This window comes from Carcharodon carcharias, chromosome 22 (assembly GCF_017639515.1).
Source record: "Carcharodon carcharias isolate sCarCar2 chromosome 22, sCarCar2.pri, whole genome shotgun sequence".
NCBI classification, from domain to species: Eukaryota; Metazoa; Chordata; class Chondrichthyes; order Lamniformes; family Lamnidae; genus Carcharodon; species Carcharodon carcharias.
Window position 1 is genome coordinate 16,841,499 of NC_054488.1, and position 18,214 is coordinate 16,859,712.

The window sequence follows — 18,214 nt, forward strand, 5'->3', positions numbered from 1 at the left end:
CACACTTCCAGCAGTTGCTTCATGTTGTTAGACCTTAATTAAAAGCCCGTGTTCTCAAAAGTGTCAACCCTGGAAGTAAGGAGATCCTGAAAGGCCTGTGAAATCATCAGGTTTCTGTATTTGTTGATGAATTAACATTATTTCTGTTGCTGTACACGAACATAAAATGCATTTTCTGCAGTGATAACATTGCTTTTCTTTGGGCTGGCTACAGTCTTAGAGGATGTTAGGAAGAACAGTAAAACTTGGAAATGAGTATTACTGGTCTGAACTGGCCTTGTACACCTGAAACTGGAACTTCAGTAGTCCTGGCTTTTGACAACTTTGGACTGATTTCTCGACAGGTGCCACCCAAGACAATGATCATGTTTCAAGGTGTTTCCAGCAATGTGTCCAAGACTTACAGGGGCCCCCCAAGGCTGTACCAATGTTTGCAAGCAGTGGCTGGGGGCATGAGGGTACGGACCGGGGGCACTGTTCCTTTATTTGCAGGGATCATTTTCTGGGACTGAACCGATGTGTGTTGGGTGGGGTCCCCAAGATGGTACCAATACTTGCAGGAGTTAGTTCCCAGGACTGTACCAATATTTGGGTGATTGACGGGGGTAGGGTCAGGACTCCACCAATGTTTACATGAGGTCCCCAGGACGTCACCAATATTAGCATTTTCAAGAACATGTCAACATTGCCAGGAGTGGGGTAGGGGGCACCTTCCTTGGAAGTGTGTCAACTTTTTTATTTGTGAGTTTTGAAAAGCATTCAAATGAGACAAAAAAATGAAGCAGCATCACTTCTGTTATGCGGGCTTTACTGGAGCTGTGAAAAATAGAATGATTTATGGAAAACAACCACACATATATACAACATGGAGAAAGGATATACAGCAGGGAACAATAGAATGCTGGCTTTATTCTATGGTGGAGAAGGTTCTCTTACCGTCAAGCACAAACAAATTATTAAAGGCTTTTCTCACAGGTGGGAGAGCTCAGGTGTTCCGCTGTCATCCTCTCATTTATATCACAGGTAGTAATACAGGGAAGGGGAGGTAAATTAGTTTCAAGTCTACTGGAAATTAAAGTAAAACAATGCAAGCAGTTAAGCTCTTTTATGATGTCAGGATGCTGCTGTTACAACAAAGCAGTAATTGTGATGACACAAGGAAAGTGATAAATCACCAATGTGGCATAGAACAGCAAAGCATTGCTTCATAGAAATGACAACTTTCCGTGGTAGAGTTTTCGAGTGCCAGTGAATCTAAAGGGATTTCAGCCCTGATGTTATTCACTTTTGTGACCTTGCTGTTAATAGATATATATATCTATTTATATATATGTATATATATATATATATATATAAAAACAACCATTGCTCAGGACCAATGCAAGCGAAAATAAAGTCAATTTGCCTCGCAAGATGAACATTGCCCTTTTAAAGGTGTGATGAAGATTTGAGTAAATATTGAGTGAAAATGTCCGCAGTCTTTAAGTCTTCATGCTCAGGTGCCTAGTCTCTCCAAGATTTGCAAATTTGCAGATGCAGAGTGCACAAGCCCAGCACAGCTCCTGTGGATGTGCATGTGCTACATCTTCGACATCATGTGTGAACTTGGAGTTGTTGGCACCACGATCGATATCTCCCACTCTTCTGCCGATGCTTCAGTTCTTTGCCACTGGTGGCCTTTCCCACCCCTCTTTCATTCCCAGCCAAAGTTCTGTCCTGTCATTTGGTAGAAATGGCGGTTGAAAGGCCGGTAGAATTCCCGCAGTTTCTCTACCACCCCTGGATCTATGTTGGGGTGGATCCTGCCTTTTGTTTTGCCCAGGCAGTGAGGTTTGCCATTGCCCTGGGGTTTCTTCAGGCAAGGGAATCCCTTAGTCTCATTGAAGAAGAAGTGTTCATCCGTTATCATTCTCTGCAGGCCGAGGAAGTCCTGGACTTTTCCCAGCTCCCCAGCTGGATCACTGATCAGCCTTTCCCCACTGACAAAGTGCATCTGGGACAATGGGAAGTACTGGAGCCAGTTCTCCAAGTGCTGAGCATAGATCCCAATCCATATTGGGCTCCACGACGCATCTATCAGGCCCGTAGTCCTGTTTTTGAAAGTGAGAGTTTCAAAGCCGGGGATACCCGGTGCTTTCGAGATGATCTGGGTGTAGTCCGAGATAGCTCTTGTCACTGGGTCCCGTACAACCACTATTAGTTTGGTGTCCTTGGACATTGCATGAATACGACCTGGAGCCTCTGCTGTCACAAAGTATCTGGGCGTTTTCTCCATCACAATCTGACCATCAAGTGCTTTGGGCATCAGGTTCCTGCAAAGAATCACAAACAAGTTACCCTTATATGTCAAAAGGGAAATGTTTATTTGCCCACCACCCCCTGAAGTCACAAGCAAAGACATTGATGAAAACCCTCCGCTTGATAACTAGTTTCTTGCCAGTTGGTCTTCCACTTGCACACCCTCCAATTATAAGGTGGAAAAGCTAGAAACCTCCCCAAATCCAGGTAAGTGAAGTCAAGACCATACGTACAACCACACTTCAATTAAGACTCGAGCCAAATCTGAAAAATACCAGTGGATGCTGGAAACCAGAAACAAAAACAGATATTGCTGGGGGCACTCAGCACATCAGGCAATATCTAGGCAGTGGAAGATAGAGCTAATGCTTTAGGTCGATGAAACTGCGCGTTCTGACAATAGATCATTGACATGAAACCTTAGCTTCCTCTATCCACAGAGGCTGCCTGACCTGTTGAATGTTCCCACCATTTTCTGTTTTTATTTTCAGCTAATAAAAAAATTAGTTTCAGGACTGACAGAAAATTGACCCTTTGAGCTGACTAACAGATATCCCTTTAATGTTGAACTGGAGTTGGGAGTGATGGGGTAAGAATGTGTCAGCTCCTTTTACATGCTAAGAATGCCTCCTGCAACATTGCTGCCAAAATGTCATTGTGCCTCCAGTGAAGTTAATGAACACAGAATCTCAGGCTGGAAGTTCAACATTTCCTGAAATGTGCTCCCAGTTTCTGAAGGAGTTAATGGCTCTGTGGAATATTTGACCCAATGATAATAATTGCTCAGATGGGACTACATTTTTTTGGTGGAAGAGAACATTTGACTAATTCTAATAGGGAGCATGGGCCTCACCACAGTCCAAGAATCCAAGAGGTGACAGTCGCTGCTCAGTATTGACATCCTCACCTTGGAGTCAGAAAGTTGTGGGTTCAAGTCTCACTTTAGAGACTAGAACATATAATGCAGGCTGACGCAGTTGTCCAGTACTGAGGGAGTGCTGCATTGTCAGAGGTGCTGCAAAGATAAGCCATTAAACAGAGGCCATATCATGGACACTAAATATCCCATGGCACTATTTAAAGAGCCGGGGAGTTATTCCTACCGCCCTGGCCATTACTTATCACTGTTGTTTGTGGGAGCTTGCTATACATAAATTGGCTATCCCATTTCTTACAGTACAACAGTGACTAGACTTCAAAAGCAGCTTGTTGGCTGAGAAGCTCTTTGGGGCTTCCTGAGGTCATGAAAGGTGCTATAGAAACACAAGCTCTTTCTTTTAGAAATGCTGCCTCACTGCTGGCTACTTCATACAGTGAACATCAAAGATCCATTCACCTGTGAAGCATCTTGGACTATTTTTTTTACATTAAAAGCACAATCCAGTTGAAGTTGCTCTTGATGTAGAATGTTGTATGCTTAAATTTAAAGAAATTATATCAAAATATTCTTCTAGTGAGTATAGCATCCCAGGGCTGCACATTCCAGTCACATATTATTGAAGAGGGGCTCCCATGGGGCAACATTCAAGCTTAAACCCATTGGGCTGGAAATTCCTGTGGGGTTATAATTGCCTGTTCACATACCCATTTGGCCCACATCAATTTACGCCTAAATTTCTGGCTAATCACATTAGCATATCAAAGTGGAAGAATCAGTGTAAACAAGCGGGGCCAGAGGAAAGAGCAGAACGCAACCATAACTTCCTTAAGTGAGAAAAGTAAGCCATTTAGCCATCATTCACACACAGATATATTGTTGTTGACATCTTTTGATATTCTGCTTCTATCACTGCTTGTTTGTCGCTACAACCACACCAACCCCCTCCACCTCTCTGTCTCTCTATCTCTCCGCCCCCCACACACACACCTTAAACCAGCTTATATTTCAGCTCTTTCCTGGACTCGAACTCAAGTTCTGTCGAAGGGTCATGAGGACTCGAAACGTCAACTCTTTTCTTCTCCGCCGATGCTGCCAGACCTGCTGAGTTTTTCCAGGTAATTCTGTTTTTGTTTTTTCATCATTCACACACATTAGGCATAGAATGTTTGTGGAAGCTTTTCAATTTTTAATGTGATGTGTATGCTGATGTTATAAAGCTACAGAGAAATAGAAAATGTAGGGCAGGTCTCAGTGAAGGTAAATAATAAAATGGAGCTCCTACAGTTACAATAAAACAGCAGGAAACTATCTGGTTTCTGCTGTGCTAAAATTCTAGGCGTTATTTCACTTCCATTTGAAACAGCATCATTACAGGAAATTTGCATGTGTGGGATGTATGCTCTGGAGGTAGAACCATCACAATGGGCTGAGGGGCTTGGCCTAAATAGCCAAGTGGTTATGGTACTGGGCTTGTAACCCAAGATCAAGAGTTCACATCTCACAATGGCAAACTATGAAACAATGTAACTTCATCTGAATAGGAACAGATGGAAACGTGTTTGTACTCGGAAGAGTTACAATGGGCTGAGAAGGGTTGATAAATGGGTTTAAAAGATTGAGGATATTTGGGTGCAGCATAATTACATGCCTAACACACGTGCCGGGTTCGCTCAATCTTTCAAGCTGAGTATTTGCTTCACATCCTGATTACATTTGGCTCTGGTGCAAATAACGCAGGAAATTCCACTCCTTAATCCTCTTCAGTTTTGTTAGCCTTTTGCTTTTATTATTTTCCTATTACCCATCAAGATCAGGATGTGTTGGGTACTCATGGGTACTTAAAAACCAAACAGATGGGAAGAAAGCAATTTTTTGCACACAAATGGCAGTAGAAATCAGGTACCCGCCCCTCTCCAAATGTTGTGGATGATGGGTCAAATTGGACCATGCCAGAATGAGATGGATTGATATTTCATGGGTATGGGTATCAAGGGACACAGGGAAAAGCTGTGTTTATTTGTCCAGCGACAGGGAAGCGCACTTCCTACACATGCTCAGTTGCAATCTCAAGGTCAGTGTCAGCTGGCAGCATTAAAACAAACAAGTTGGCTTGACCCAGACTAACAATAAAGTTCATTTTTAGGTCTGTGCACCATAACCAATTGCAAGTTCTTAGAGTTAGTCCACACCTATCATTAAGTAACTGTTCCCTCTGGAAAACTTGGACCTGAATTTCACGCTACCCTGCTGACGGGTTTTTAGGTAGGTTAATTTTTGGCGGGAGGATTTACCTGGCATAGGGGGACCCAGAAAATGAACGGGCTTAGGCCTTGGGTGGGGAGGGCCACACCTCCATCAGAAGCCCCTTTCTGACTTCAAGCACCCCCCCTTTAAGGTCTGGTAGTCGTTGGACCTCCCCTCAGCCTCTCCCTCAACACACCAATTGACCACTTTCCACACGCCCTCTCACCGTGCCTTCCTACCCTTCTCACCTTGGGTCCCCCAGAACTTACCTTGTCATCCAGTCCCAGGACTTAGGCTCTGGCATGTTGAAGCACTTCCTCTTCTGTCGACTGCAGCTCTTGTCACTGCAGAGACCAGAGAGCTTCGGTAGGACTTTGTCCCAAGTGAGGGTCAGAAATCCCACCTGCAGTCAACTGATGCTCATTCGAGCATGAAGTGGCTGTGGGGCAGTCAGAGTTGGTGGGGAAGGGAAACGAGCCATCTGAAATACTCAGGTCATACCCCTGATAATTCAGTAAATGGTGATGTATAATCAGGACATTTCAGCAAATGAGATTCTCAACTTCCAATGTAGAAAATTGTTTGTAGTATTTAGTTTAAGGACACTTTCAAGTAACAATCAATCGAAAGGCATTTTGACAAAAAAAATTTAAGAAAAAATAATTAGCCAACACGGGACTCAAAATGATGATCCTGGGATTATGAGTCCTGGAATCTACTGCACAAAGCCTGAACACACTGTATTTGGCCTAAGGATGCAACAATCACACAGGCCAGAATTTTACATTCCCCCCCCACCAACGCACCCGCCCCCCCCCCCCGAACATCCCGACATCATCGCGCATTCTCGTGATATTTCTCTCGGCGGGCGCGAGTGGGAGTCAGAAGTGCTCCCGCTGACAACTAAGTGGGTAATTAAGCCCATTAATGGCACAAACAGCAGCGATTTCACGTGGCTCGTCCACATTTATGGTTGGTGGACAGGCTGTTCTCCCAGGCGGTGTGCACATTTTTGCTCAAACCTCGACCCAGGGCGGGATGAAATCTCCGTGGGGGAAATAGAATATAAAGAGATATCTGGGGGGGGGCTGGTTTTTTTATGGGGTGCTTTCAGGTGCCTGATTGTGCTGCATGGACATATCTTGCAGCATTTTTGTCATGTCCTTCAGCCTGTGGGGGTCTGCAGCTCCTTAGGCCAGCTGTCTGCCTTCAGGGAGCTCTCCCCAAGTGCTCACTCGCACTCTCGGTTAAATCGGTGCCTGCCTTCTACCTGTTCCCCCACCCCGGCAGCGCTGAGCTTTTCACTGCACATTTCACGCTGGCTGCCCGTTAATTGGCCAGCCCCCGTGAAATTGCAGTCGGGGGCCGAGGGGGCCAGTGGCCCATTTCCTGTCCGCTCCCGGGCTGGTGTGCACCAGACGACCAAAAAATTCAGGCCACAAAATCTAATTGAGATTGCAATCCCATCACAGATTGGGGTCTGGGATGAATTGGTGGCGGCAAATCATGTTTTTCGATGTGTTACACTGCTACACTGAAAAGCTACAGTGGAATTCCCATGATAATGCCACTTGCCATTATTACTGGTAACATACAAACATTTAAATATTGAATGTCAACATTGTAATTCCCTTGGGAAATGCTTCCATTACAGGTTCCAATGCAGTGTGAAATTACATGGCCTTAGATAGATCCAAACTCCTGCTGATTAGAAAGGCATCAGGAGCAGTTGTCCATGTGCTGGCAGCCATAAGTGAGCATGCGCAACTGTTCCTGACGCTTTTCCAATTGGTGGTGGGAGTTAGAGTGAGGCAGGCTAATGGAGTAGAGGTGCAGATCAGCCATCGTCTAATGGAATGGGAAAGCAGACACTAGAGGCTGAATGGCCTACTTCTGTTGCTGTATCTCTTTGTACATCAGCACTTACTCGTGGAGTCCCTCCTGGCCATCGAGATGCCCAAGCTTTTCTGTCTTTGTGGGCCAGCTGGTGTCTACCACAGAGACCCAGTGGTCAGGTGTAAAGATCAAATCCATTAATCTCTATCTGATTCAGGGTTTATCCAGCAGTGAGGCAAAAGTGCTGACAACCACTCATCCAAACCCAGGGCATAAAAATTATTAAGACAAATAGGCCTGGAGTGCTCGGCTTTGTGGAGTTGTTGAGGGGGTTGGGGTTGGTGAAAGGGTGGCACTCGTACTCCACCAGCAGCAGCTTACACAGCCTGAGGTAGAATTTGGTGTGTGTATAACTCAGTTCTTGGGAGTAAAACAGATGCAGTTCATTCCAATTTAGCAGCGACATGGCCTGGGCCCAATCCCCACAGGTGCTGGTCCCACTGCTAAACCTTTCGGGACCATTACCCTATCAGATGGACCCTTAAAACAGGCCCTTTGAATCTGCAAACTAGGGGCCCGACACATTTTGAGCATCCCACTTGGGAACTATTCTAATTGTCATTGTCAGCAAACGTAAGTTGTGAGAAACTTTAATAATAAAAACTGATCCTGTGGAAATGAACTGGGCACCCTAATTCCCCAGGATTAGTGCTTGCCCCCTGTCCCTATTTCCTCCAACCCTACCCCACCTCCTGGGACATGCAAAAGAGCTATTATGGTGGATGTGGCTCAAAATTGAAACCTTCGTCCTGTGGAGGTACAACTTGCATCAAGCATGGAGCTCAAGGACCAATGTCTATTGATCTTCAAGCCTGTCAGTTCAGGCTTGCACTAGCTGCAGAGCACCAAGTCTGGGTCCAAACACATTTCTATCCCCTGAGCTCTAATATATTGCACTTCCACCCACACACAGCATATGGTTGGAATAAGTTAAAGAAGATACAGCCAATATTTTTATTAACCAGATGCTCAGTGTAGTATGTCTGAGGAATATTAAACGCCAACCTACGAGCAATGGAATGTTATCAATGTCGAATCAATCTCCTACTTACACGGAAACACTTATGCAAATGTCCAAGGTCTGAATCTGTTAGATGTCAATCTAGGGTGGGGAGTGAAGCATTACAGGTACATCTCACCACTTAAGTTTTCCTTTGCTTGTGCTCAAAGCGCTTTTGCACAAGAAGTCAATTGATTCCCTCCTTGGATGGTGAATTCCCTTAATTTTCTTTTCCTCAGTGCCAATACACTGTGGTCCCTTAGCCTCTGCATTATTCAGCAATCTGCTACCATCCTTTGAATCCATTCCACTGCCTCAAGCACTTTTCATGTGTACAAGTTACAGGCCCTGATCACAGAGCAAACGAGGGGGTCTTTTTAAAAGATCGCCACCCGGGCTGTTCCAACCACATAGCGCACAGATGCAAAATGACCCTCAGTTCAAAGGTCAGGATCTTATTTCACGGTCTACACCCTCTGATTCTCTGGAGAACCAGCCTGTCTGAAACACTAAAACCGATTGGGGGTATTGAACAGTTCTGTGCAAAACAACAGAGACACAAAGGGAGAGATGGGCTTTATATTTTTTTCCTTTTAAGGTTGTTTTACAGGCCACAAAACAATAATCTTGGCAGGGAGGAAAATGAGCAGTCGGACAGTTTGTGGGGACCCAGGCCAGCAGTGGGTAGATGGTAAGTAGAGTGGGGCAGACACTTCAATGCCAATCTTAACCCTGTCTACCCAGTGGAAAAAGTGAGCAGTTGAAATGCTTGGGATTTACACACATCAATCGAGGTGCCAACCACCCAAGCAGGCAGGACAGACACACCCCCTGCTGCCATTTTAAATGGAGGTCCTCAGGCAGGGGAAGGCACGAGTGTAAGAGGAGTAAGTCCTTGGGATTTCCCCGTCTGGCCAGCCTATTGGGACAAGTAGCCAGGGGCAGCAGAGTAAAAGTTAAATGGTTTTATATCTTTCTTTCTGCGGGTGCCACAGAGAATATTTAAGATTCTTCTGCCCAGCCCGAGGGTTTTCTCCCTAACCCCATCCACAAAGCCGTCTCAGGCACCCCCCACCTTCCACCCCCCCCACCCCTCCCCTCCCCTACCCCGCCCCCACCCCACCCCTCCACCCCTCAATGTGATTCCCAGGGACCAATCCATCAGGTCCTCAGCAGTGGCATCCAAATGTTGGACATTCAGGTCCTGTCCGCTGGACAGAAGCTACATCCCTCTGGAGAGAGGCCAGTGCAGCAGTTAAAATCTGCCAAGAGCCTCATATTGCAGAGATTCAGATAGTTTATCTATCAACCTCAGGTCCTGCCCCATACGACTCCTGGCCCCAGTTAAAAATCGGCCCTTCAGTTGGAGTGAAATGGGCGGTCAGGCGGAACAATTGGTGTTCCGAGTCAGCATTTATCCACTAGTGAAGTAATATTGGAGGTAACAGCCTTTCCAAGCCCACACAGTGGAGGCCATCATTCATTTGGAGAGCGATGGGCTGGGAGGAAGCGGGAAGCCAAATAAAGAGGATGGAAAACGAGATGGGCAACCAGGCAAATTTCCCGACATCCCAAAGCCAGGCAATGTGTAGTAGATCTTCAGTTTGTTGATTCTGAATTCTACGTGTATGAAATAATATTTGTGCTAGAACTCATTGTGAGATGATGAGAGAAGGCCAGATGCTTAAATTGTTTTGGATTTAACTCAGGTGATTCCCCAGTCCACTATGCGGGGGAAAAGAACTATTGACTGATGGAGAAAATGTCAAAAATTCTTGTGTTGCAAGGTTAAAAAGCAAAATAACTCTTAGATACAGAGGAATAGGACACAGGCAGACTCTTCACTTTGAAAGGAGTGGAGGGGGTGGGGAAGAATGGAGATGACCATGACCATCCATTCCCTCATCAAAATATTACCGCTAAAGCAGAAAATGGAGCAAAAATGTGAACAGAGATATAAATTACAGAAATGATAGTGCCAAACATCACTGGGCCAAACTCTTGGACCTCCCTACCCATCACCACTGTGGGTGCACCTACACCACATGGGCTGCAGTGGTTCAAGGCGGCGGCTCTCCGCCACCTTCTCAAGGGCAATTAGGGATGGGCAACCAATGCTGGCCTTCCTAGTGACGCCCAAATCTGAGAATGAATAAATTTATACACTGACTGGGATCATGGGGCCTTGCCATGTTCTAAAGTAGATTTTAAAAGCTCTTAAATTCTCCTTAGTCTGTTAGAAATCCAGTAAGTTATATAAATAAATATATATTTAGTGGTTCCACAATGTGATGGTACGTGGGGATTTGCACTTAAGGTCAGACTTGGCGTATAGTAGTAAAATTGAAACAGCTGTTATCATCACACTAAAGCAGCAACTGTGCATGTGTGAGACTGTGAATGCAAAGTTATTCAAACACTAGAACCTTGACTTTGAGCTTCTGCTCGGAGTCTTCGCCAATGAAGGTTTTTTGTTTCCAGGCTTTTTGTGATTTATTGGTTGAAGAAAAAGAGGAGGTTTCACGCCAGTAACTGTTCGACCCCTGCTCGCAAGCCCATCCTCCATGGTCTGGCTGGAACAGCAATCATCAAACCAGTCAACTTGTTGTCAGATACAGGTAGTTCAGAGAATTTTAAGAGCGGGGTTGGGGGGGGTGGGGGGGGCGTGATTTGCATTTATACTACAACAGAGGTATTACTATGGGGCAGTTTCACTTAGCACCAAAATTGGAGTTACCGTCTACATTCATCCAGAATGTGGAACAGGGTGAGAGTCCCTGCGGAGCATAGTCTTGCTCTGTGACTTGATTCGCTTCAAGGGCAAAGGGTTAATGCCATTTACTGAGGTGTCAATGTAAAGGGTTAATGCTACTTAGAAACCCAGTGTAAAGGCAGAAAAAAATCAATTTCCTGTAACATTCACATTACAGAATATTTCTCAGATGAAAGGGAGGTTTGTGGTCGGGGAATGTTCATTTTGATGTTGCTCTTTTTGTAATGTAGCCTTTTAGCCTTCACTGAACAGCCTCTTATCTCTCCACAGGCTTGACAGGGGTACTCTCACTGATTGACTTCATTGTAATTATCAATAGACTCCCAATTAGTCATGCACTCAAAAGCCATGGAATGAAATGGCCCTGTTTTTAAAACATCTGAAAGAGGTTTGATGACCACACAAGCATTTTCCTGGCCTGTGGGAGAGTACATTCACATGAATTTTTGATCTGGGCGTAACTTTGGTCACTACGAGGGTGCACTTAGAATGTGAAAACACTAGCTGGCAATATTTAGCCTTTGAGAGGGCTGCGGGAGCAGTTTCAGAACTCCTCTAATTTGTTTGCTAAGACAGCTGCAGATTCATTTTATTTGCCTGAGAGTGCCTACGGTTAAATAAAGGAAAAATGATTACCTCACCAAATAATGCAATAGCTCAATTAATATTAATATTTAAAGATTATCTCTATGATATTGTTAACCTATTTTGCTATTCATAAAACTACCTTGATAAGTAACTTATTCTAGCAGAATTCTTTCATGCAATTAAGACTGTAACATTGCGTAAAAATGCCTACAATAGTTAGATTTATGAAGGTTTTGCAATACATCAGTCATGCCTCAGGTTTCACACTTCATCGCGTGCGTTTTGTAGCTTATGGAGCAGCTATGACAGCTGCAACTGTGAGCCGAGCATTGCAAGGACAGAAGTATGTGCATTTACGCTGCCTTATCACATTAACAACTTTCAATTATGGAGTACCCTCTATGTAATAAAACGTCCCGAAATATTTCAAAGTAGCGTTGCCAGACAAAATTTGCCATTGAGCCATCTAAGATAGGACAGGTGACCAAATGCTCAGCAAGAGAGCTTAGGTTTTAAGGTGCAACTTAAAGGAGCCCTTTACCTCAGGGGAAGGGGATTACAAAGGGGAAATTATGGCTCATTGTACAGAGCTTTGGTTGGACTGCATTTGGAATATTGATACTGCCCTTCAAAAAGGATATATTGGCCTTGGGAGGGGTGGAGTGTAAATTAATCCAGGATAAGACTGTGGATTAGAGGTTTAAATTATAAGATTAGGTGGCATGAGAAGGTTCACTTGACTCATTACTGCGATGAAGAGCTTATTTTGAAGAAAGAACATAAGAACTAGGAGCAGGAATAGGCAATTCAGCCCCTCGAGCCTGCCCCGCCATTCATTACGATCATGGCTGATCTCATTTCGGCCTCTCCAATTTCCCGCCCTCTCCCCATAACCTTTCAACCCGTTACTAATTAAAAATCTGTCTATCTCCTTAAATTAATTCAGCGTCCCGGCATCCACTGCACTCTGAGGTAGTGAATTCCACAGATTCACCACCCTTTGAGAAAAGTCATTCCTCCTCATCTCTGATTTAAATCTACCACCCCTTAGCCTAAAACTATGGCCTGTCATTCTAGAATGCCCCACAAGGGGAAACATCCGCTCCACATCTACTTTGTCTATCCCCTTTAGCATCTTATATACCTCAGTTAGATCTCCTCTCATCCTTCTAAACTCTAATGAGTATCGGCCTAAACTGCTCAATCTCTCCTTATAAAACAAGCGCCACATCTCTGGAATCAATCCTCTGAACCACCTCCAGTGCAACTACATCCTTCCTCAAGTAAGGGGACCAAACCTGTGCACAGTACTCTAGGTGCGGTTTCACCAATGCCTTGTACAGTTGCAACAACACTTCCCTATTTTTATACTCTATTCCTTTAGCAATAAATGCCAAAATTCCATTTGCCTTCCTTATTACCTGCTGTATCTGCATACTAGCTTTCAGCAATTCATGCACAAGTCACCCAGATCCCTCTGAAGTGTTCTGAAGTTTCCCTCCATTTAAATAATAAATCGCCTCTTTATTCTTCCGACCAAAATGAATAACCTCACACTTATCCACGTTAAACTCCATCTGCCAAATTTTGGCCCATTCACCTAACCTGTCCATATCCATTTGTAAATTTCTTATTTCTTCATTGCAACTTACTTTCCCACCTATTTTGGTGTCATCTGCAAATTTAGCTATCATACCTTCTATCCCTGAATCCAAGTCATTAATATAGATTGTAAATAGTTGGGGACCAAGGACCGAACCCTGTGGCACCCCACTAGTTACAGCTTGCCATCCAGAAAAAAGACCCATTTATCCCAACTCTCTGCTTGCTGTTAGTTAACCAATCCTCTATCTAAGCTAATATATTACCCATAACTCCGTGTGATCTTATCTTATGATTTGTTGAACAGGTGGGGCCTATACCCATTGGAGTTTAGAAGAATGAGAGGTGATCTTATTGAAACATATATGATCCTGAAGGGATTTGATAGGGTAGATACTGGGAGGATATTTCCACTTGTGGGAGAGACTAGAACTAGGGAACACAGTTTAAGAATAAGAGGTCAACCGTTTAAGATGGGGATGAAGAGAATTTTTTTTCTCTCAAAGGGTCGTATGTGGAATTATCTTCCCCAGGAAGCAGTGGAGGCTGGGTCATTGAATTTATTCAAAGCAGAGTTAGACAGGTTTTTGATAGACAAGGGTTTTGGGGGACTGACGGTAAAGTGGAACTGAGATCACAACCAGATCAGCCATGATCTTATTGAATGGTGGAGCAAGTTGAAGGGCTGAATGGCCTACTTCTATTCCTAGGTCCTATGTTCCTATAAAGTCAGCTTTCCCTTTCTCAAATTTAGGTGGTTTAGGAGTGACCTGATTGAGGTATTTAAAATGCTAAAAGGGTTTCATGGGGAAGGTCTGACAATGGGTCACCGAACTGAAATGTTGGACAGAATTTAATCCAGCCTGTTACGTTGGGAAACATGGCCCACTAAATCATACGGGAGGCTGCATGTCAATCTGGCAGGGGTGGGAAAATCTCCTCTGATTAACTTGGGGGTGGGAAGGAGCTGATGTCCCCAACTTGCCCATTTGCGGCAGGATGTCAATTGGGCTCATTAAAGAGCCACTTGGCACCAATTATCACTGAGCCCATTGGAATTTAATGGTGGCTCAGGGTTTAAATGGGAATGGCATGCCTCGCCTATGCCTCTCAAAGGCCACCCAACAAACTCTGTCAGGTTTGCCTGTGGCTTTGTTTTGGCGGTGGTGGGAAGGAGGGTGTGGGGGAGGGGAAGGGGGAAGGGGAAGGTGGGAAGGATGGAAGCCTCATTTGGAGGTGCTCAGTTCCCCATTTGAGGAACCCGCCATCTGGAAGTGGGTAGGATGTTGACAGCCCTTCCTCCAGTGACTCCTTTCATGTGATCCCCAGCCCACCCCACTCACCTGTATCCAGGGATCCAGTGATGATCCCTGTTGAGGCCCTTGGAGCATTGCTGGCAGCCACCACCAATCTCAGTGGTAATGCCAGCAATGGAGGGCTGCCCGCCTCTGATTCACCAGCAGGTCTCCGGGGCTGAGGTTTTCACTCCCGGGATCCTAAATCCCAAGGGAAGGCCCAAAGCTGGTCAGTTAAGTGCCTAACGGACACTTGAAACTGAGATTGATAGACCTTTGTTAGAGCAGGGCATCAAGGATTATGGATCAAAGGCAGATAAAGGTTCAGATAAGCCATGATCTAATCGAATAGTGGAGGAGGGTTGAGGAGGTAAATGATCTACTGCTGTTCTTATGCTCCTAAAGCGCTGCCTAATGCATAGCCAATACCAGAGAGGGAGATGTACGAGAGGCTGGAGTCAGGGAAATGGAGTGTGAAGCGGGTTATAGGGAAACTGATATGAATCGTCAACAAACTCACAACTCATTCATTTGAAACTCTGTCCAATATTTAAATAGTTCTAACCAATTTATTTTAAACTGGTTACTACCTCTTTGAAACACAATTCTAGAACAGCAGCTGTTTATATATATTACAGTGAAATGTTTGGGGAGTTCTGTTAACTTACTGTTAGTAGCACAGTCACTCTAAATTCACATGGGTTTATGTTTTGCTCTGTTGCACCTGGCAATAGCCCGAATGCTGAATTTTCTGCTAAAGACCACTGGAGGGTTAGATTCTAGTTGTTCCTTCTACGCAAAGTCAACACTTTAATTATACGTAAATGAGAATGAAGTGCCCGAGAGAACTGAATGCAATAATCGATGAAAATGCGCAAGGCCAACCTTCTGGTACTATCTTTCCCTGTTCAGTTTTGTTTGTGCTTGGCTGAATCTCCATGATAAAGTTGAGCTTTGTCAATTGTGGAACAAAAGTATTTATTCATTTGTTGAACTCCTCCAGTCAGCCCAGGTCTCACCAGGTTTGGATCATCCTAGTTGGCCAAGGAAGATTAACAACAGGCATAATGACTTTCGGATTTGATTCCAGTTCTGGGCAACTGGCCTAGGCCTTTCACTGTTACGTTAGGGATGAAATTTGGCCCTGAGCATGCTCCGTATATGTAATGTTTAAGGAGGGTCGGGGGGGGGGGGGGGCGGTGGCGAGGGAAGTTAAGTCTCTGCAAGTTTGTTGAGGGAGTTTTTGAAAGTAGAGTGAGGTGGAAAGTAGAAAAAGTAGAGAGTATGACAACATCTTGGATTTATATAGTGCCTTTAACATAGCAAAATGTCCCAATTGGCACTTCACAAGAATGTTGTAAAACACAATTTAACACCGAACTGCATACGGCAATATTAGGGCAGATGGCCAAATGAGGAGGTTTTAAGGAATGTCTTAAAGAATGAAGGAGAGAAGTAGAAACGTGAAGGGGCTTAGGGAGGGAATTCCAACATTTAGGACCCAGACAGCTGAAGACACGGCACCAATGGTGGAAGGATTAGAATCAGCATCTCACCAAAGGCCAGAATAACTTAAAGGGTTGTGGGGCTGGAAGAGATTACAGAGCTAAGGAGGGGCAAGGTCAATGGGCAATTTGAAAACCATTTGATGTGATGGAAGAATTTGTAATGAGAATTCCTAAGCACAAGAGGCTAATGGTTGAGGGTTGGAGTTAAAGGAAACCAAAAAATCCTGGAAATATGTATCAATTGGGCACATAATAAACATTGGAAATAACTTTTTTGGTTTGAACGAAATGTCAAACTTTTCACATGGAGTCGTTTTTAAATTCCTCCATGTAAGACTATAGCACTAGCTATTATTGTTCATACAGCTGCACATTAGGCTGTATGGCCTAGTGCTTGATACCTTAACAGTTTGTCTATAGAACACATCCATCACACCCAACCTACATCTATTCTTCATGGCATCAGAGAAAAGGAGGGGAGGGGGATGTGTCCCTAACTGTTGTTTAAACACATATCTACATTGGAGATTCAGTCCTGGAATGATTCAACTGTAATTTCTGACAGGAACTTATTTGTAATCTTTTTGGAGTTGGATCTTTTTCCATCAAAGCAACCATTTTTTAGTCTACATTACATCATTGACAGGACCAACTCAAATTTGACTTATAAATTGACCATTGTTCCATTGAATTTTCCTCTTCTGCTTCCCTTAAGCTCAAGTGCTGTTCTACACACTTTCCATCTTCTCTGTCTCAGGGCCGCATTGGAATAAAGATTCAGCATCCCCATCACCTCATGGTCTAATTCAACCATGGCATTCCTTACTATTCAGTTTTCCTCTTCTCCTACCATCTGGGTTTAAACCCCAAGCCAGGTATCACTTCTTGATTTACTTCATTATCTTCCCCACCTTACTCTACCCTGCAGTTTATTGAGGTGTGGCCTTGGTTGTCTGACTGTATATCAAAAAAAAATCCAGAGTAGGTTAAATTGTGCTCCTAAGAGGTTCCAATCGCCCAAAGAAAGACTTCCCTGAAAATTATTCAATGTATAAAAGGATTGTAGTAAATCGATTAGTGGTAAAATAGTTTTCGATTAGTGTAGAGCATCTTAATTACAGTCCCCAAAGGATGGGGACTTTGGCAGATTTCAATGTGAGGAGGAAAAACAAGGAGACAACACTGAAATCTCAGAGTTAAATATTCACAATAACAGGCATGTTTATTAATCCTTCACCATTGAAAACAATGGGAGGTTTGAGTTCATTAATTACTTTCCCACAGGCTTGTAAGTTTTAATTGGTTATTAAGTACTCTTGAGAAAACTGTTTAATAATCTGTTCTAGTGATCTAATACAATTGAAAACAGTAATTAGTGTTTAATTAGGGAGGCATGTGGCAGGCATCATACTGTGAAATGAATGGGAGTTTAGCACACTCAAGATAACCTATTGAGGCTTAAGAGAGATTTGATTTAACACCCTCCCACTTCTTACGGACCTGAATATAACCTTCAAGTTATCCGTTATTAAGTACCACCGTGTTCCAACAATATAACAGGCCATGTGCAATCAGTGTTAAGATCCTTTGACTTGCTACCCATGTCCAACAAAATTTATGCTTGGTTAGTCACTTTGTGTTGCATCTGTAAGTCAGTGTTATTAGTTATTCTATTGATCTTACAGTCCATAAAAATCCAAATGTATGCACTAGGGACATTCCGTGGTGCAAATAAGAATGTTGGAGATCCCACAGTGTTGCTCGCAGCTTAAAAGCAGAGTTTGGTATGCTGTATTGAAACACCTTCTCCCTTCCCATCCAGATGGCACTGTGTCCGGGAGAATAATTTGTTCTATAAGAAGTTAATGACTACTTATTTGGTGCTTGCAGATTTAGTCTAGAATTCCAGCTGTTACTACTATAAGTAAGTTTTTCTTAGCCAATTGATAAAATGCTTAAAAGAAAACTGGAAGGTTGCAACTTTTCGTTTCCAGTTGCTTGATTTCCTTCCGCTCCCTTTCCCTCTTCTGAACGTGTGGACTCCTTGACCTCATCCGAGTGCCCATGATTCATGTCTGAGCCATGACAACATAACTGACTCTTAACTGTTCTGTGAAGGGGCCTAGCAAG

At 43.9% G+C, this 18,214-nt stretch overlaps 1 protein-coding gene across 1 annotated transcript in view; it reads right to left on the minus strand.

Annotated features, from left to right (window-relative positions):
- Positions 1–819: 819 nt before the first annotated feature.
- The window catches only part of hs3st3l (heparan sulfate (glucosamine) 3-O-sulfotransferase 3-like), a 143,088-nt gene continuing 125,693 nt past the window's right edge, over positions 820–18,214 (minus strand). Inside the window, exon 2 of the mRNA XM_041217131.1 lies at positions 820–2,312. Coding sequence (XP_041073065.1) covers positions 1,694–2,312 — 619 coding nt within the window. The 3' untranslated portion in view covers positions 820–1,693. The remainder of the gene's footprint in view (positions 2,313–18,214) is intronic.